Here is a 21,932-nt window from a genome sequence, read left to right on the forward strand (position 1 = left end):
TGTGGTTAAAAGATCTTACAGTAATTAAAATTTGATTTAAAATAAACTAGATGTGTGGCATGACTGTGTAGATGAGCAAACGTGTTGGTCAATTTACTGCATGAAACAGGAAGAGAAACAAAAATACTGCAGAGCAAATAAAAGAAAAGTGAAATAGAACAGTGCAAGTCTTTTCCCTACAAACTACTAGGAAAAATGTGACCAACTTTCTGACTGCACGAGGCTAACTCATCAAACCACGCTTGCATTGCTTACCGCGTGGTGAGAGCCATGGTTTGTATGAAAGCATTGGATAAAGTAAAGTCACACATACAATTGTTGGAGTCAAACATACAAGAAATTAAGCAAATTGATTAGTTTTAAGATTTGTGCTGCTTGCCTATGGCTGTGAACACAAGCAGTCAATATACCAATGTCTTATATTTGACCAGCTGCCCATTATGCTGATGTCATATATTGCCTGGATTGATTTGGGCTTGCTTTCATCATATGATTTGTATTGACATTCTATCCATCAAACACACACACACACACACACACACACACACCCCTACACGCTTCACTGCGTCCACCTGTACGTATGCACCCTAGTGCCAAGGCATGTCATATGAAATGAATTTATTTGGGATAAATTCAGAAACTACCATCCTTTTCTGGATGTATATTATAAAAAATGAGCACACATGGATTGGGGCTGAACAATCATGTCCCTTGTTAATGTTTGCTGTTAATGATTAATTCTTGGTAATAATACATCACTTTGTGCAAGTTGTCTGAAAACCATATGGGCCCACATCCAGATCTCACTGCAATGCAAATCATGACCCATTCATCGTGATATTACCTTTTATCACACATTTATGATCATTAGGTGATATACGGGGCGGGGGCGGTGTTGAAGGTGAGTATCAGTCTTGTTCATCAGTGGATGGTGGGGAAGGGCGGAGTACGAGATTGGGAGTGGGGGTGGGGAAGGAATGGTAACAGGGAAACTGCATTCTGAAGTCCTGCGCAAGTCATGCTTTGGTCATTTATGATTGGCCAGTGTATGGAAGAAAACACTCTCAGCTATCAGCACACTTGTTTTGTGGTTTCAATGGAACAAAATAATTTTTCAATCCAAAACTTACAGTAAATATGACATAGCAGATTTTATTCAATTTTTGTACGGTGTTGCTGTAATGCATAAAGATATGCTACACGTAGATGGCAATTTCTGTACCAGCAGCAGTCCATAGTTAGACCAAACATCTAAACCAAAGGCGACAATAAACTGACTTCAGGGGGGTGTTTCATCAACGTTTGTCGGCGCTGACAACTTGAATCACCATAGTAACAGTCAGTGACCAGAGCATCTCAGCCAATCAAAACAAAGGATTTTGCTGAAATTGGTCAGCGCCGACAACTGTCGGCACTGACAAGCGTTGATGAAACACCCCCCAGCATTGAGGTCACAAGTACAGCTATTCCTGATGAGTTTATCAACCAGTAATTAGAAACAAAAACTGAAACCTAGTCAGCTGCTCTCTTCAATGAGCTCATTATGTCGTTAGCCATGAAGTGCTTGGCAATGTGTGAGGAAATAGGTCAACTGTTACTTGGCTTACACATCAATTCCAATAACAAGCCACTGAGCTACACCGCAAAGGCCTTTCAAACTTTATCACCATACACCAAGGCTTCATATGAGAACCTTGAACTAAATAGTCATATGCTGTTGGCGGATGAAAATAAGGACTTATGACGGTGACGACAATTGTACTTATATTTACCTTCAAGTTTAATTTCTAATTTTAATTGGTACAATGTAAATTTTTACAAAACCATGCATTGGTCCATATCTATCAGACCAAGTGTTTTAGATCACAGTTCTCAACAAACAAACAAACAAACAAACAAACAAACAAACAAACAAACAAACAAACAGACAAACAAACAAACAAACAAACAAACATACATACATACAAATAAACAAACAAATAAACAAAACAAATTATCAAAAAAGAAACCTGCCCTAATTCAGGGCACTTTTCAGGATACTTTTCTGAGTCATGACAGATTAACCTTCTTGTCTGATAGATTATAGTTGGTAGCATGACAGAAAGAAAGGGCATTTGACTTTATACCCTAGTGTCATCCTGAATTGAATATTGAGATGTTGTTTAGCATTGAGAAAAATGTTGGCAGATTAAGAAAATGTGACCAGCTATTGGCTGATGATGCAAGTAACAGTCTTTTGTTTGCACAGCAAATTCACTCTTAAAATTCCTTCCCAGTGCTCTGTGACTGCACACAATGTCACACGGCTACAAAAAGTCTGGCGTGCAAGCCTACCTAGGCCCGGTGTTTGTGTCTGGCGGTCAACACTGGACGAGGGAGAGGGGGAGCGGAATTTGACGCTCCGTGAGGGGGAAGATTGACGAGTTTTGCCTGCACTAGGAGCAGGGGAGGGGGAAAAGAGGTGACCACTAGGCGTGGGTGAAGCTAAAGGGAAAGCAACATCAAACTGATAAAGTGAATGACAAACTAAAGACATGCAAAAGCATAAAGAATCAAAGTAAGGAAAAACTGGTGGATGTGAAAAGCAAAGTATCATCATGTGCCACTGCAGGTACAACATAGGTCTAAACTGATGTCTTAAATTTCATTTGTGCTGACAGAGACTGCTGTGCAAGTCTACAGAAAACATTTTAAAGATAATGGCAAAAAAAAAAAAATCCCCAAAAAACTGATTGAATATGATCATCACCACAGGACTTAAACCAGTACCTATTCACTTTGTTATTGCAAAGGAAATTTCTTTATAACTATCTGAGTGACTTTCTTTTGTGTAAGTTTATTTAGTTATATTAGCCAGAGGTAGCAACCTTGTATTATGTGTTCACTCTTGCACACATTTACAAGAGATGAAATGAAAATTATGAATCATTATTTTTTCTTTTAATTACTGATTATGAATCGCAGTCAAATTACATCTTTTCATGGATAGTTTAACTTTAGTTAAGGCAAATGTTGGATGACACTTTTAGATATTTACTGAAGTTAGCAAGAATAATTGTGACAACAAATTTGCAGTAGCTGAAAATCTACTTATATTTGTTTTTAATAAAAACTAATTTAAAGTAAAGTATGTATTTCATATAAGCCCTAGAAGGATTTGATCTACAGGTAGAAATTGAAGTTTTAATCTATGTATGCCTTGACACTGTGGGAACAAACAGACATAATAAATCAGGACTAAACTGCTGGGAAACTCCCAGTTCTTCATACACCATGACAACAAATCATGTTCCCGGTTCTAGCATCACTTTGATTCAAACACTTTCCTATTATCTCCCTCTTCTATTCAAACTGTGCCACCAATATCGTAATTCTCCTTTGAAATAAAAATCATAAATCTACCATTGTACTGCAGATAATGGCAACAAGGTGGAGGTTGATATTTGGCAACATGATCAGAAGTTTATGACGTTATCGTAAACATGAAATGTGGATTAAAATTTGCAAATAGATTGGGATGAATAATGGCGTAAGACATCACTGCCATGCACTGACTAACAGCAAACACTGTCAGGTCAATAGTTGTTATTTGCCATACCACACATGTGTACTATGCAAACAAGTCATGCAGTCTGTGTTGGGGGCGGGGGCACCTGGGCATGGCAAGATGCAATATATATCCTCTAGTTCTTTTTTCTCTATACATAGGCTGCATTCAACCAGCATGATGCAAGCTTTCATTGGATATGGCTGGTACAAGGACACACTGTACTTGACAGCCAATAACATGACTTGTAGACAGTGTATAGATACACTGGTAATTGCATTTTTTTTCCTTTCTTTTGTGCAGCAGGACACACATCATGAAGACTTACACATTGTACATATAGTAACTGTGAATGGGAACCTAACAGCACGACTAAGACACGTGATAGCACATAAATAATTCAATGATTTGACTTAATTGTGTGCATGCATGCCCTAATCCCTTTCACGCAAAATAATATTTGTTGCCCGATATTGAGTTCTGGTTGCCCAAGACAAGTGATCTTGTGGGTTTGTAGCAACATGTGCACCCTATACCCTCCCCCCTCCCCCTCCTCCTCCCCCCCCCCTTCATTCCCCAGTTAAAGCATCAGCACACTTGGGGTTTGTCAAGTGGTCACAAGCAATATCACCTGTATTTCCTTCACTTTTGATAAATTGGACAATTTTCATACATGACATCAAAATAGTTAAGGTATAAACACAACATAGTGACACCAATATGTCAATTCCACTGCATTTGAGCCATTACTCTTTGCTCTTTACTTTGAAGCTATGATATTAGACAAAACTAAATGAAATGCCATGCAAAGGGGAGCCTTCAGCATGAAATGATGCTATTCAAAAAGAAATAAAGATCAGATGTCATAAATAGAAACTTGTGGGTCCTATGATAGTACTATCATATCTGCAAATCATGGTAACTTGTGGTGTATTGCATCATCACAGAAATTCAGGCAAGCGTAATGCCGCTGTTGTGCGAGGATTCTTACTCAATTATTCTTATTCTTACACAAGTTTTAAATATTTGGTATCAGTTTGATCTTTCTGCCCCTTTAACTTTGTTGAGACATACATGTAAGAGCCATTGGGTCATGGTCTGGGGGGGAGAAGTCATGTACGATCTCTAACAACAACATCAACCTAAGGAGAAATAAGCATTGGCAAATAAATAAAATGATAAAAGAAGAAACTGACAGTTGAGATTGAAAAGACAATACTAGACTGACTTCACTGAATAAATGACATTCTGTCTTCAAACATGTGATATACAGAGTCTAAAGCTAACTCACTCATGGGAAGAAAATGATAAGATATTAAGTCATTTAAAATTGATAATAGCATATATAAATATGATTATGAATAAAAATTAAACAAGAGACCCGCGGGTCTAGCGCTCACCTGAGTATCGCAAGTTCACCTTTCACGCAGTCACTAATCTAAATTATTCACAGCTCTACCAAAATTTGACGAGGCATTCTCAAGTGGAAGATGAAAATGTACAATAAGGGCCCAATTTTTTCAAGATTCCTTAATTTGGGGGAATTGGGGCCCCCTGGGGCCCTCTGGGTGGGGCATGGTGCCCAGTTTGATAAATTGAGATCCTGACCACCTAGGGATGCTACCTGCCAAGTTTGACAAAAATCCATCATGAGGTTTTCAGGAAGAAGATGAAAATGTACAATTCAGGCCTCCATTTGGACCCTTCCAACCACCCCCCCCCCCCCCCCCCCACCCCCAAGAGGGGCACACCTGGATCTCCTATGAACAAACTTGAAACTACAGTCATTACTGTACTCACTCATAGTATTATCTCAGCTCTATAACTTCTGATTCTAGAGAAGATTTTTAAAGATTCCTTCATTTGGGGGGTTTGGGCCCCCTGGGGGCCCCCTGGGCGGGGCATGGTGCCCATTTTAACAAATTGAGATCCTAACCCCCTAGGGATGCTACCTGCCAAGTTTGGTGAAAATGGGTCATGGGGTTCTCAAGAAGAAGATAAAAATGTACAATTTAGGCCCCATTAGGACCCCTCCTCACCCCCCCCCCCCCCCCCCTGGGTCCAAAGGGGGGCACCCCTGATTCTGCCATGAACAAACTTGAAACTACAGTCATCAATGTGCTAACTCATAGTATTAACTTAGCTCTATCACTTCTGGTTCTAGAAAAGAAGATTTTTACAGATTCCTTAATTTTGGGGGGTTTGGGCCCCCCTGGGGGCCCCCTGGGTGGGGCATGGTGCCCATTTTAACAAATTGAGTTCCTAACCCCCTAGGGATGCTACCTGCCAAGTTTGGTGAAAATGGGTCATGGAGTTCTCAAGAAGAAGATGAAAATGTACAATTTAGGCCCCATTAGAACCCTTCCCCACCCCCCTCCCCTGGGTCCCAAGGGGGGCACCCCTGATTCTGCCATGAACAAACTTGAAACTACAGTCATCAATGTACTAACTCATATTATTAACTTAGCTCTATCACTTCTGGTTCTAGAGAAGAAGATTTTTACAGATTCCTTAATTTTGGGGGGTTTGGGCCCCCCTGGGGGCCCCCTGGGTGGGGCATGGTGCCCATTTTAACAAATTGAGTTCCTAACCCCCTAGGGATGCTACCTGCCAAGTTTGATGAAAATCGGTCTTGGGGTTTTCAAGAAGAAGATGAAAATGTAAAAAGTTTACGCACGACGCACGACGGACGACGGACGACGGACGACGGACGACGGACGACGGACGACGCACGACGCACGACGCACGACGGACGCCGGAAGAAGGGCGATCGCAATAGCTCACTTGAGCCTTTGGCTCAGGTGAGCTAAAAACTCCTGTAAACATCAATGTAAAAGAATATGTTCTCTTTTCCAAGGGTCATGCTCACTGTTTCACAGAAGGATTGTGTATGCTCCATTGCAATATGTAAATTATAGATTTGCAACTTACAGAAACAACATGGGACAAAGAAAACAAGCAATGACGTGCACTGCTGAAACTACATTGTGACTTTCATGGTAATTACACCACATAATCCCATGCACAAAGTGAAAGAGGCCAGGCAGGGTAGAGCAGAAAGAATACAGCTAGCTTTTCACCGATCAGTTAGTCAAAATCCTCACGCCCAACATCATGAGTTTCCTACACAGAGGTAAATATGACCCATGCAAGTGGAAAACAGAGAAATGAATGAGAAATCACGTGATGTGATGTTAAGAGTGCTGAGTTGAATGTAGTCACCTGTGTTCTTGTTGAGTTTAGCTCCAAGCCTCAGCTGGCCAGCCAGGCCTGCCGTCTTGGAGTTCTTGGCTTTCTTCTGAGCCTCCTCCTCCAACATGACATCAAGGACGGAAAAGGGTTGGTATCCAAGGGGGGCTGGGGGCAGGGCTAAATCCTTTAGGGGAGGAAAACGACATGAAGGGAGTAGGATGAAGGAAAGAAGAAGGTAGAGAAGACATTACAATGAGCCCACAATGTCCACTGCTGATTTGCTCTGACTTTTCAACCACAAGACAGGATAACATTGCATGGCTGCTGAAGAGAGGCTTGATGCTCACTGCTGAAGCTCCACATTTTGATCCTAGTACCTTGCATGACCAGTAAAGGGGAGGGGGAGAAAGTTATGGATCAAACATATAGCAACAAACCAGCTTTGTCCATTTGACTGACCAAACCAAGTACCTCAGTGGTACTTACAGATTACAGTAGCGTGCACATATGCATTATTAGCTTTTTCTCTGGTGTGGCACGATGTATCTGCTTGATGCTGTACTACTAAGCCAAGACTGAAGGGTCAGTTAGGTACATCTCTTACAGGCCCATGCTTCTTGATGACCTTGGGTCTACATTTTTACCCTGTTCTCTGCTTCTGTTGAGGAGGAAACCTGTAAAGACCAAGTTATGGCCCTCAGATACATCCATCCTTCATTTGTCTTGATCTGTGGGAAAGAGATGACTTCCATTACAGACAAGGAAGGCATGCACACATTCTACCATTAACAGGATCCTCTTAAAGCTAATCATGGACTTCTCTTAAGGACTGAAGTATTGGATTTGACCTGCCGAAGGGTAAAGGCTGTCCTTCCCTGCAAAGAAATGGAGCAATACTCAGTAATCAAAACAAATGGCTGATAACAGACAGCCTCCTAACTAATCCTTGATGGAACCACTTCCCCGACAGCCTACATGAAGAATCAAAACAAATAACTGCACATTTTAGTGATTAAAAAATGAATAGTAGTGATATAAAGAGTAAGAACCTCAACCATTTAGTAATTCCAAATCAAAGGCAGCTTTTAACATTCTTGAGATGATGATGTAAACAGGCAGTTCTCTGTCAGAAAGAAATGTATAAGGAATATCAGAAACATTTCAACAATGACTTCAGTGAGGGACTTTGAAAGCTTTACGCAGACACAAGCCGTGCACCTTCATTTCAGACGCCCCAAGAATGAGTTGTGGCAAAGCGAAATCCATGACAATGAAGTATTCCTGCACGGCATCTCCACATCATCTCTACATCTGACCTAAGGACAACAGAAAGCTGAGCATATTACACATGGAGACACAAGCCCTGCTTTTGTGTCTTCCTGCATTCTGCAATCAAAAAATAAAACAAAAAAACTTAAAAAGATTGAATTCTTCCTCTCCACAAACCCCCATACAATTTCATCAATAAATACCCAAGCAGGGTTTTAAACACACTGACAGCATGTTCTGATGTCTAGTCTTCCTTTAAATAAGAAAGTGTATGCTAGATTTGTCTTCATAACATCACAAGAATAAAACCCTTCAAATGTTCAATACTGGAAACAGATAAGATGTCCCATCTAGCTCACAAAAAAAAAACTGGAATTTTGAGAATGCAAAGACACAAGACCAGATATCAACATGTGATAGTGCTGAGGCTTCTATTCTTCTGGCCTTGTACATGAGTCCATTTTGTAACTGACATAATTTGAAGTTGCCTCTGTGGTTGACAGCTTCCAATAACTTTCTATTTATATGGAATATACTATTGTTTGCACAAATTGCAGCATACACTTCTCTCTTTTTCTACATTTTCTTTTCTGAACAACTGAACTATGGTAGGAGTACTGGCAGAAATATTTCTGCTAGCCAACACTTCTTTTTTTTTTCAAAATTAAATGAACGACAAAGCATAGAACTGATGATAAACACTTTCCGAATACCCCTGTGCCAAGTCTCTACTGTATTAGGATTCAGGAGGTAAGCCTGCTGCTGCTCAAGGAACCATCCCTAACAGCCACTGGGTACACAAGGCACTGTGTGGCTTCTAAAACACTACAATGGATTCTTTGGATCAATATTGTTTGAAAATACAATGTGATGGGATGAGCCTAGATCTAGCGGTTTGAAAAGCGGTTGTTTGGAGCAAAGGCTTAAGCAAGAGATGTTATCAGCACTCTAATACTGTTTTGTACTCTATAGCACTAACACTAAAGCGCATTCTTTTCTCTCTATCATGCAAAGCAACGCAACGTACATGACATTTTTTCCAAGCACATCATAAATTGCAGCCAAGTTTTTTTTGCACATAACCTGCATGCAATAATAGAGAAGGCCTTATGAGCAGAGCCACACATTTTTCATTAACAATTGCTAAACAATCATGTCAAAACAAAAACAGCATGAGTACTAAAATATAACAAGCAGAGCTGTTCAAAGCAAAGATAACCTTCATGAAATCATGCCTCAATTTAAAACAAAACACAGATGATAGCAACTTCTTACATGCATTGCTTTCTAAAAAAAAATACAAACATTTAATATAACAATGAATGGAGCAATGAGAAGCATCTATTCAACAAAAAATAACAACAATTTGTAAAATAATTCCATCAACATGCAAGTTACTGTACAGCACTGTTGGTGTGTGACTTCAAACTGAAAGGCAAACAAACAGGAATGCTAAACGAGACATGAAATCAAAATACGTTTGACAAATATGAATAAACCAACATCAACAAACAAACAGAAAATCATACACTAAGACCAACACAAGTGAGAGAGAATGCTGCAATGATTGGGCAGGCAAAGCAGGGGTAGGTTAGCTACCTGATGTTGGGTCTACTTCACCTTCAGAGACTTTGGTCAGGGAGGGACGCTGGCGAGCCTGCTTGGACTTTTTCCTTGCCTCCTCAAGCTCAGCAAGGACAAATGGCAAATAGGAAGGAGAGACTCCTGGTAGAAATATATTCTTTGTTTGTTTGTTTGTTGGTGGATTGGTTGGTTGATGGGAGGAATAGGGAGGGGGCAGTGGTGAAGGATAAGAGAAAATGTCTCGTCAAAATCAACTGAAATATGAAGAAAGGAAGTCACACTGTATAAATGCGCATCGACACAGACACATTGTAGAATGAGTTAAAGAAATACAATATCATTGTATAGTGATTTGTCCGAATCTAGAATAAATTACATACAGTACCTTAATGTTACACATAAAAACTTTATCTGAATCAACACTTTCTGAATGATGAAACTAACAGAATTTGCATGCTCCCACACCTACTTATGCTCCTTTTCAGGACTTCTTCTTTATTATTTTTTAAAATTTCCTTTCAGTGAAAAAAAACACATAAAACATTGAAATTATTGCACATCTCTTCATATTGCGCTTCCATTTGATATAATAACTCATTACCTATTTGTAAAATATTTGGGACATAAGATGCATGCAATGGTCATGGTGGAACATTTGATTTGAATCTTCAATGCATCCAATTTATAAAAAACAAGTACCGTATTTTTTTTTTCAATTGAAGGTAATCAAGTGAGTATTAATCACAATATTGGATAGACACTTTTGGGTTCAGTAGGCTAACAAGAGGAATAACAGTTTTCTGTCCATTTGGAGCTGACTGACCCAGCTAACTCACCAGAAATTCAGCCTTGCCCTTCTCTACAGTCTGATTACTGACAGGGGGAGGTAGAGGAGACTCAGAGATATCTTCTGCCGGTATCCCTTCACTAGGCGTTATCGTCGTTTCCTGAGCTGCAAGGCCAAACAAGAACAGAGTTTGCATACACATCAGTATGACTCCCCCCCCCCCCCCCCATTTATACCCATGGGTGCCAGTATAATGAGAAATGATAATGAATGGCGTAGTGCATTCCTGTTATTATGAACGTGGTTATAACAAATCCCCTGCTACAACAAAGTAAAAATTCATGCCCCCAAATTATTGTCTATACATCTATACATACTGCAATGTTCAGTTATAACAAAATTTGGACATAGCAAAGCCAAAAGATAACTGCCAGTCCTGAAAACTTCGTTATGACAAGAATCGCCTGACTTCTAAACTGATGCTACCATACTGCCTCTCTCCTTCCACTTTGTTCTACCTTATAACTATTGATACTAACAGCAGACTTGTGCATAATTTTCACTCATGAGCAGTTGATAAACCACCGACCCTTCCTTCTCTGGCTATAAGTGAATCATATGAACCATCCTTTTTGGTGACAACAATACTGAGAGCAGTGACAATTCGACAAGCTAGCAATAACACAATCCTGTCTTCTTAAACACTTGCTACCTTTTGCAGTTATCTGGAAGCATGGAAGCTTACATTAATCAGCTTTGGTCCCAGAGTAAAATGTGGAACAAATTATGGTATTTTCTCTTATTGTTCTACAATGTTCAGGCAGTATTCCAGCTGCCTCAAAACAAAAGGCCATGGCTAGGAGTAAATGTTCTACTCTTGTCACAAGTTGAATGCAGTAATTTCAGAATGAATTCTGGGTACACAAAAATGACGGTTAAGAATACAAGAGTGATGCTTAAAAAGATGATCCTGAAGCCTAATGGCATGTTTACATAGAGTATGGTACAGGCAACGGACCGAGTTTTTGCTATGGTACGCCAAAATGAACCATGTCTGGTTCTGTTAATAAAAGAATCAGTAATTCGGAACAAAATCACTCAAAATGTTATCATGTCAAATTAAGAGCAACAATATCAACAGTAGAAGATTAATTTTGTAACAAAATTATTAGCAGGGAAGTGATATTGTAACAGAACCAGACACGGTTCCTTTTGGCGCACCATAGCAAAAACCCTATTCCATGACACGTGCCGAATTTGGTGTAAACGCAGCTTAAAACTTGGGTTTAGTGAGACAATACCTGTACTTGGGATGGGTTCACTGCCTGCTAGGTTCTCAGCTCCTCCCTCTGGCCCCTTACCCTCACCCTCTGGTTCACCCTCCAGCGTGATGCTGACATTGTCTGCTGTGAAGCCTTCTGTGGTAACGGTCAGAGCATCAGTAGCAGCCGTGGATGGTTTGACAAGTCCATCCAAGTCTAGCTTCTCCTTGATGTTGTCATAGTCGGTCAGTGGGTAGCTGACCACATCATAGCCACTGGACAGAAAACAGCAAAGGGACTCAAAATAGTAAATTTGTAATGTAGACCTTTTTTTCCAATTTCTAATTCATCTTTCTTTTCTTTTCTTTTTTTGTGTGCAAGATTTCTGATGCCTATGTCATATATTATTTATGTCACACAAGACCTTTTATGTGTGTGCATGCATTCTCTTTCTAGACTGACTTGGTTTGGTGATAATGCTTGGAAGAGAATGTCTTTATGACAGTCAGCGTTCAAAAAAGAAGACCATGAGAAGACCACGGACTATCAATCATGAGTTCCTTGGTGTGAGTCTCCTGACTACAGTGGTTGTGCCCTTAGGCAAGGCACTTTAGTCTCATTGCCTAGTTTCCAGAGGGGACTTAAAGGCCTCCATCCTGGGGTTTGTTACCTAGAAGTATTCAGTTCTTCCATAAGCATTACATAAAACAAATCTAAATTCAAAATCAAATCGAGCACTATATGCCACAAAAGGAACCATGTCCTACGTTGTAGCCCTGTTATATTCATGCATCAGCCAATCAAAAAGTGATAAAACCAAAAAAATCAATGAACCTGCTTTAAACTTACAAATACAAGTATATACTGTTGACATGATGTCTACATATTCATGAGATTTAAAGCATAACTGCCAAGTGCAAATAATGTCTTCTGTGATTAGAGTAATCTAGTGTGGAGACACTGTATTAAACAATGCCCTGAGGTACATATCAATCAGCCATAATTTTCTCACTATGGTGTTGGGATGGGTGTCTCCTCTAGGTCCTCGATCAGGTCAAAGAGAGGCATCCCCTGGGAGGGAACCATGTGCTTGAAGCCAGCTGAGATTCTTAGCTGTCGGTTCTGCTCGGCATCAACGACGTTCCCCTCGGCAGTCCTGATCTCTACTTCGATGGTGAATGGCTGTCCCTGCTGCAGCTCCAGCACAGTCTCACCAAGAATGACGATCTCAGCTGCCTCCTCTGGAGAGGACAAAGGATAAAACAAACACAATGACAAGAGTGGGGATAATTATGAATGGAAGAAGAAGAGGAAGACGAAAAAGAAGTACATTGTAGAAGTAGAAGACGAAGAAAAGGAAAAGAGGAAGAGGAAAAAGGAGGAAGAGAGGAAGAAGAAGAAAAATGTATATAGTAAGAGGAAATGAAAGATAAAAGGGGGAAAGATGAGATGAAGTGGTGCAGTAAGAGAAGATGAAAAAGAAAAAGGAAGAGGAAGGTGAAGAAGCATTGATAAAAAAAAATACACATGAGAGAGTAAGAAGGGAGAAGAGAAAGAAGATTATCGCATATCATCACACACATTCAGGAGCATACTTGCTAAATCCAACCACAATTATGTTCCACTTCATATCATACACGAATTTCAGTACCTTGGCTGAGAGGTGCGTGGTGAGGCAAAGTTCCTTGCCCAAGTATGCAGGTGTTATGGCAGGCTTGAACCCAAATCCTTCCCTTTCAAAGAGCAGTGCACAAAACACTGCACCACACCCTTCAACACAAAACATTATATCTACAAGTGTACAGCCACATGTCTGATATGATTGCAGAATTCATTCACCAATTAAAGAACAAGTTCACCTTCATAGACATGTGAGTTGAGTGAATGCAGCAATAGTAGTAGAACACATCAGTAAGAGTGTGAGCAAAATCGGACAATCTGTTAAAAAGTTATGAATTTTTGAAGTTTCTGCTCAGTCACGGCTGGATGAAAAGACTACTATAGCTTGTGATGTCACATGAGTACAACGATATAAAGAAAGAATAAAGAAAATTCACCATATTTCCATTTTTCTCGCATAAAAAAAGAACACTCGACTTCTCTCTTTCAGAAGGCAGGGGGAATAATATTACCCTTAACATACGTCAGTAGCAAGTCGAAGAAATGTGCACTTTATTCCAAAAGTAAAGTTTTGTGAAATTCTCTTTTTATTTTCCTTATACAGTTGTACGCATGTGACATCATACACTGTAGTAGTCTTCTCTTCCAGCAGTGACTGCGCAGATACTCAAAATATTCGTAACTTTTTAACGGATTGTCCAATTTTCCTCAAACTTTCACTGATGTGTTCTACTAATATTGCTGCATTCTCTCAATCCTTATGTATATGAAGGTGAACTTGTCCTTTAATATGTAAAGATGACTCAAAGTAATAATGCCCAAAGAGACATCTAACAACTAAAAATTTAGTACTTGGTTCATTTACTCACAACATAATTAAATGCAAATTTCTCTGTTAGATGATGTTGGTATGTGTAGATTCACAGGGGCATTTTGAGTATCGTAATCCCCTCTGAGAAGCCAAGTATGTTCAAGGTCTTTGTCTCTATGAAGCAGAAGAACCTATACTGCTAGAGAACAAATCAATGGTTTTGTTCCTCTGAAGACTTGATAACTTTTAAGTCTACTTCGCACTGCCAGGGGGTATTATATCTAGGCATTTACTTTGGTCTATCATATTAAACTACTTACGTTCTGGCCTGCCATTAATCCACATGCCTTCATAGACCATCCCTGAACAGTGAATCATGGTCCCTTGGCCATTGTACATGTCATTTCTCCACTGGCCCTGAGGGGAAACAAGATGTATTATCAGCATAGAGAAACCAAGTTATGAACAGTCAGTGTGAGATTATGGCTTTTTGATGAAGTACAATGAGAAACAGTCTATGGCCTATCAAATACATTGACAGATGTACGATCCAATGGTGCTTGACACACTAAAAAGAATACTCTATAAGCTGTAAGTCACAAAAATGAAGACAGCAAGGTTATAGACCTAACATACAATGTTGATTACCATTCAGACTAAGACTAAATGCAGCTTAAAGGGCCTGTTTACCTTTGGGAGCAGTGATTTAAAAAATGTTCAAGATATCACTTTTGATGCATATGTGTAGGTCAGTTGTATCACAAAACATCCGACCATATAAATTCTTTTGCAATAGAGCCTAAAATATAAGGAGATATTGCTATTTTTCTCATGAAACGATAACTGCAGATGGTATAGTCTGGAAACATTTTTATTATAGATATTGTTCACATTTTGTGTATTCAACAATACTTAACATTGATTATACTGGTTCAAATTTTCACATTGGATGTTTCTATCCCCAACTCACATTTTAGAACTATTTTGAAGCACTAATTCTGGGTTTTTGTTTCATCTGCAAATGGTAAATTATGCCTTTAAAAGCAAAAATTGTATTTTGAGAAAAAATTCTCTGATCTGAGCTCTGATTGATTACATTGTGTAATCATGCAATAAGGCAAACATTGTAACACATACGCTCTTAGCAAGTTTGGAGAAACTGCAAACACAGAAATAACAAAATCATTGTCAAAGCACATACTCCACACTTGAAGAACATAGTTCTGGTAAGGGTTTGAGAACCCGTCTTGCACCATTTCATATTTGCTTGCAATATATTGAAAGAGTCTACTAAGAAACTTAACCGGCTGACGCGATTTGCCGGGATGAGGAGTTGTTTCGGAGTATTTTGAGATAAAAAATAAAAGTCGGTATACCGACTTTTATTACAGAAGGATCCAGATTAACTTGGTCTCAGGGACAACTCAGCCCTATTTCAGACAATTTATACGCAGTTTGTGATCGCCATATTCTATGCATAGGCGCACATTAATTTTGTAGGCGCGCCAAAGAAGTTCTTCGATGCGCGCGTTGTATCAACTCGGCCCATAACTGCGACCAGCCAGAACGCAAAGTGCTCCCATCATTGCCCATAGTACAACACTGTACAATCCAGAGGGACAACTCGGCCCCGCCGTCAAAGTGAGGCCGAATTGTTCGCGAGTCCGAGTTAGCCTGACCCCGATCGGGTAAGTTTTGAGATGCCAACACTTTTGGTTAACATTTCACATTTTCGTCGTTACCCAACGAATATCTTGTTATAACAGCGTTATTCCACACATTTCTTAGGCATACGTGTACATTTTGGAGCGAAATTTGACAATTTTGTAGGCGTACCAGAACTATGTTTTGCCTTTAATAATATGGATGTAGGGATGTCAGACAAGGTACTGTGACTGAAATTGTTTACAAACACATACATTGTATAATGAGCAATGAAAATATTGGTCTTTTAAAAGTAATACCTGCTGATATTGCAAATGACCATGTGTATTTTATGCCATTTTCTTATAACAAAAAAGAAACAAAAAAACAAGCAAATAAAAAGATATCCCCTGGGGATTTCGCAAACTACTGGACATCCATTCATTTCCATCACTGAGCTCAACAAACTTCATTTATTCTGTTCTATCATATTCATACAGCTCATCCTTTATAGTACACCACTTGATATTGTGTCTGCTGCTATTTTTTTTTTTTTTATTCAGTTAAAAAGCATTTCTAAATGCAAGCATGTTGATCTAATTGAAAGAAAACATAATGACCTATCTCTTGTGTGTAGTAAAATAGAGTGGCCGGATACAATAAATGTAAAACATTGCTGCAATACACTTATACAGTCACCACAACCTGCCTTGGTTTCCATGTCCATTTCATCCTCCTTTTATGTTTAGTCACCAACTAACCCATCTTCAGTAACTAACAAGAACATCCTACTTCCTGTGTTAACACATGCACTTCTGTCAACCAATGACTCATGGTCATAAAGTGACCACTGGACTTGCAGAGTCACAAGGTTCTTTTGTTCTTTTAAGATGCAGCTAAGGGTAGTAAAACACTACACTTCAATGAATAACTTGCATGCTGGACACCAGTCAGATAAGTCAAACATGTTATATTCTCTGCACTAGTCCTTGTATTCCCAATCCCCCACACTACACAAAACTGTGTTGTTGTTGTTATTTTAAAGATCGAAAGAAGAGAGAGAGAGAGAAATGGGGCCCTATACTAATAATTTGCCCCAGACAGCACTTATAACAAAAAACAAACATTATAGATCTTAAAGAGATATAAACAAGAATATTAAATGCGTACCAAATCTCCTCGAGGGAGCTCATATCATCTCCACGAGGGAGCTCATATTGTCTCCACAAAGGAGCTCATAAAGTCTCCACGAGGGAGCTCTCCACGAGGAGTCTCCACGAGGTAGCACAAAACTGTGCTACTAATGTGTCACGTGGGGTGGAAGTAGATGATTTGACTTACATCATATATTGTGCCATCTGTACACCTCAACTCGCCACTGCCTTGCCTCTTGTCATTGACCCAATCACCAACATACTGATCTTTATTCCTGCGTGCAAAATACGTAATATACAGACAGAGGGAGGAATATAAATTGTAGAATATCAATATAAGACCAACCTTTAATAGATTATTTGAATACACTGCTAGTGCATGACATATTGCCTGAGACACAGACAACTGTAACTATAGTCTGAAGAGGGAAGAACTTTTTGATGCAACATAATACAGGCCAAGGCAGTCTATAAACAATTCATTAAAAAACTGCCACAAAAGTAAAAAGAAGAGTGTGTTACGAAGCATTGCTTTAAAGGACAAGTCCACCTTTATAGACATGTGGATTGAGTGAATGCAGCAATATAAGTAGAACACATCAGCGACAGTTTGAGGAAAATCGGACAATCCGTTCAAAAGTTATGAATTTTTGCAGTTTCTGCTCAGTCACTACTGGATGAGAAGACTGCTACAGCTTGTGATGTGACATGTGTACAACGATATAAAGAAAATCAACAGAAAAATCAACATATTTTTACTTTTCTCGGATAATAAAAGAACACTTGATTTCCCTCTTTCAGAAGGCATGGGGAATAATATTACCTTCAACATCGGTCAGTGACAATTCGAGAAAATGTGCACTTTTTTCAAAAAGTTAAATTTTGTGAAATTCTCTTTATGCCTGTGACTGTCTTGTACTGACTTTAGATATTTAACGTTTACAATAAGAAATACACTGCCAGTAAGATTGGAAACGAGGAACTCACAGATACATTTGAGATCCCTCCCCATGACGCTGGTTGTTGTGGAAGGCACCTTCATATCTTGACCCATCTGGCATCTTGTACACACCATTGCCTGGTGGAAATGACGAGACAAAGTCATATAACAAGTCATTAAGAAAGCTGGCCATATATTAGATAGTTTGATCATGGAGGGTTCGCAATATTAGGCACATGCTTGCATGCAAGCAGATACCACATGGCACATACTTCATTTCATGTTGTAGAAAAGTTTATCTATGAGAATTAGAAGTGAGATCATCCTTTAGGGACAACTTAATTAACATACACTACCAACAATTCACACAGTATAGATACCAGAGGTCACTCATTTGTTCTATTGTTTGTTATACATTACTTGACCTGTTGTTGCTGATGTGTTTGTTTACAAGAAATCAGGTTGTGTAAATTGCAGAGCAACCTAATAACTACTCAGATTTTTCTTTGACCATCATAATGTATGAGATCGCTTAATCCACTAATAACAGAACTTCATAAATACCTGATCACTTGCACTTTAAACAAATAACAAAATAATATTCCTTTTTGATGTTACTGATAGTATCAAATGGACTGCACAACAGCATTAGAGATCAACCATAATCCTGAATGCTGAATTCTAATTGGTTGAAGACAAAACTTTGACTTGGAAGTCTACAACTAAACATAACCACATGTGCTTTAAAAAATGGACCTTCATCTAGCACATCTTTTTTTTTTTGACTTATGGAGGCTATATTTCAATGGTGATTACTGAGAGAAATGAAATGCCAAATGAGTAAATTAATCAGTACCTTGCCTACGGTTGTTCTGCCATTCCCCTTCATACACTGCTCCTGTACCATATGTCATGACCCCATGGCCGTTCAACTCTCCATTGTAAAACTGGCCTGAGTAGGTGTTCCCTGTGGCCGCCCATTTCCTAAAGCCATGGCCCTCAATTTCTCCATTGATGAATTCACCCTCATAGTAGCTGCCATCTGCCATCAGCAGCTTGCCGTGCCCTGTCAATAAAGCAGGACAAATGTTGAGCAATAGCAGCTACACAACAAAGGGTGATCATGTGGTCAAAAGTAGTGACTCGAGTATGATAAGGATTGCTGAAATGACATGTGCATCAAGTGTACTACTGTGGTATACTTTCTTAACTAGTCTTCCCAAAATAGATATTTCTTTTGATATAGCATTATCCGTGCCCTGTCAATAAAGCAGGACAAATGTTGAGCAATAGCAGCTACACAACAAAGGGTGATCATGTGGTCAAAAGTAGTGACTCGAGTATGATAAGGATTGCTGAAATGACATGTGCATCAAGTGTACTACTGTGGTATACTTTCTTAACTAGTCTTCCCAAAATAGATATTTCTTTTGATATAGCATTATTCTGGGTAATATTTATACAGCACACACTATCTTGAATAAAATTGCTTTTGCACAGTTAGCAACTTTTCATATAAGAACCCAACATACATACTGCCACAAAGATGTCACGTCCATATGTGCTCTAACACTTTGGTTTTATTTTTCAGTCTGAAAATCTTTGTAAAGCAGTTCTCACACAAATCTTTTATAATGTACCTACTGTTAGGTACAGCTAACTGAACACATCTAATAAATGTTTTATGTCTAAAAAATTTACTTGAAAATTACCAATATTGTACCTGGATATACAATTGTAGACTAACCTTGTCTCAACAGATTTATGACATTGCCATGAATTCTTGTCATCAATCACACATGGAACCAGAGGCCTAATTAGATTACATGAGTAGACTAATATTCCACATTAAATAACTCCAGAGAATTGTAATACTTATGTTAATTAATGTAAAGAAAATCAGATAAAATATATGAAATTCATATTTTCAGAGTAACTGGAAGGTAGCATGGTTGTAATGATATATATTCTTTTTGTTTTCTTTTTTTAGCAGTACTAGTGAATGAGAGAGTGACATTTTTAATGCAGTTCTGAAATTCTAATTCCCTTCAAAAACAATCAAAATATACTTGAAGTAAATACTTCCTAGGTCTTTTGGGAAGTTTTGTGTGTGTGGAAGAGATTCCTCATATTATAAACAAGTGGTAGTAGTGTTTTGTCAATTGTGCTTGATGTCAAAAGTAACCACTGCTCTACAAGGTTTCGATTTTTTTTTCTTTTCTGAAACTAAAATGTTTATTTCTTATTCTATGTTAGATTTAGTCAAATGTGTTAATTTTTTTTTGCAGAAATATCACTTTTGTTTAGTTTTGAGGATAACTTCTGACGTCTGACATATCCCTGGAAACGTAGAGGACAAATATTACATCTTGTGTGATAAAATCTCTCCAATAGTAGGCCTCCAGGTCTAATTACATAATGTACAGGTTTGTGCTGGGTACAAAGAGAAATTATTACAACAGTAAGAATATTTCTATCACTTCCTTGTCATTATTCCTTTCTTACCATGTTTCTTTCCTTCTTTCCATTCCCCTTCATACTTGAAAAACTTGTTGCAATACTTGTACACTCCATAACCTGTAAGAACAAGAAACAAGTAAATAGAACACCAAAAAGAACAAAACAACATCTGTTTTGACAGAAGAGTCAAGTCATCACTTCCTTCCATGCTCCATGAAATATACAAATGAGTGAGGGTTACTTGCAGACCCATTCCCAAATTCAGGTATGGTCTATCACATTTCAACTTAACATATAAATAGTCTAACGCACGCCGCCCATAATCGACCATAACTCCTTCCAAAATTTGAATGCCTGCTGCATGTAGAAAGTCAGAAACTGTCTATAATTTGCGTAACGTTTGTCAACATGGTCAAACCTTGGGCTTGGTGCGGGTGCCGATGCAATACATACAAATGTAGGTGTCTAAAGCTCTTGAATTGAATTGATGAGGTTTATCGCTACTGAAATTGGCAGCCCAGAGAGGCTGAAGTACATTCAGCCCAGGCAGAGATTTTTCAGTCTGGCTGAATTAAGGACATTTTTAGTAGTCTACTTTTCACTCGACATAGACAAGGGTCATACACATCGTGATAAAGCATGATAGTGACAGGTGCATAGCCATAGGTGCATGAACATGTGCTGAAGACAGTGGCAACTAGATTCTATACCAAGTTACTGTAGTAGTAGAAGTGTAGTTATGGGTAAACTCGGCATAGTGGGTAAACTCGGCCCCCAGCGCGCACGTTACAACTAATAAATGCGCGCGCTGGGGGCCGAGTTTACCCGCTAGGCCGAGTTTACCCATCATAACTACGGTAAATGGTAATGCCACAAAGCATTAAGCAGTAATAAGAGTAAGAAAATTATGTGTCAAAGACCATGCATGGCATGACAACTTTCTTGAGACTAACAATCATTGTCATTGCATGTCTAACGTTAACTGTAACCCCGGCGCGGGGCGCTATTATTGCGGTCGCTGCTGCGGTTAGTCCAACTGCTAAACTAGGGACAGTAAACTTTAAAGAAAGCTTTATTAATTTAATAATAATATAACTGTACAACAATCAACACATGTTGTGACGGAGAATTGGAGAACGGCCCATCCTCATTCATTGATCAGCCCTGCTCACAAGGCCAACAAAGGCGCAGGTGCTAAGTGGTCCGTGGACTGGACCGGTCGACCGTGGGACCCTTCTTTGGGACTTCGGACATTCAGCTTCGCTTCGCCTTCGGCGCAGTGTCCGTAGACTTGCGTGAGCAAGGAGAGCGGCCTGCTGTTGCATGTGTGCGGGCGGGCACGGGGATGAAAACCTGTCTTCTCGGTCAGCACTGCACTGCAGCGCAGCAGCTCACTGTGCCCCGACGACCGACCGGTGCGACGGACGATGAAACGAAGGCTTAAAAACTTGGATGCAAGGTGTATGTTACAATGAAACTTTAAAAAATCAACATGTTTACCATTACCATTATAACAGGCTCCTTCTCCCGTGTGGTTAGTGTTATCATTATCACTCACCATGTCTTAATTGGTCTCTTGTTTCTCCGATGTATCGCAATCCTTTGGTCGACACGGACGCCATATTCCGGAGTGCGCAAATTGTCTCATTTCGACACAGCGAG

General features: G+C 39.3%; 1 protein-coding gene across 2 annotated transcripts in view; it reads right to left on the minus strand.

Moving 5' to 3' along the window:
- The window catches only part of LOC139731838 (MORN repeat-containing protein 1-like), a 53,337-nt gene extending 31,445 nt beyond the window's left edge, over positions 1 to 21,892 (minus strand). The window contains exons 1-11 of one of the 2 annotated variants that reach the window (XM_071642749.1): positions 21,829 to 21,892; positions 20,316 to 20,387; positions 18,667 to 18,876; positions 17,858 to 17,948; positions 17,058 to 17,145; positions 14,393 to 14,489; positions 12,654 to 12,882; positions 11,681 to 11,916; positions 10,429 to 10,544; positions 6,770 to 6,923; positions 2,335 to 2,484 (exon numbers count right to left, since the gene is read on the minus strand). In XM_071642749.1, coding sequence (XP_071498850.1) covers positions 2,335 to 2,484; positions 6,770 to 6,923; positions 10,429 to 10,544; positions 11,681 to 11,916; positions 12,654 to 12,882; positions 14,393 to 14,489; positions 17,058 to 17,145; positions 17,858 to 17,948; positions 18,667 to 18,876; positions 20,316 to 20,387; positions 21,829 to 21,892 — 1,507 coding nt within the window. Of the gene's footprint in view, positions 1 to 2,334; positions 2,485 to 6,769; positions 6,924 to 10,428; positions 10,545 to 11,680; positions 11,917 to 12,653; positions 12,883 to 14,392; positions 14,490 to 17,057; positions 17,146 to 17,857; positions 17,949 to 18,666; positions 18,877 to 20,315; positions 20,388 to 21,828 lie in introns of those variants that run through there. The other variant, XR_011711003.1, reaches the window with a different exon arrangement.
- Between the last annotated feature and the right edge of the window lie 40 nt (positions 21,893 to 21,932).

Source organism: Diadema antillarum, unplaced genomic scaffold (assembly GCF_040938485.1).
Source record: "Diadema antillarum isolate AM-2024a unplaced genomic scaffold, OU_Dant_1.0 scf00000002, whole genome shotgun sequence".
Classification (NCBI taxonomy): Eukaryota; Metazoa; Echinodermata; class Echinoidea; order Diadematoida; family Diadematidae; genus Diadema; species Diadema antillarum.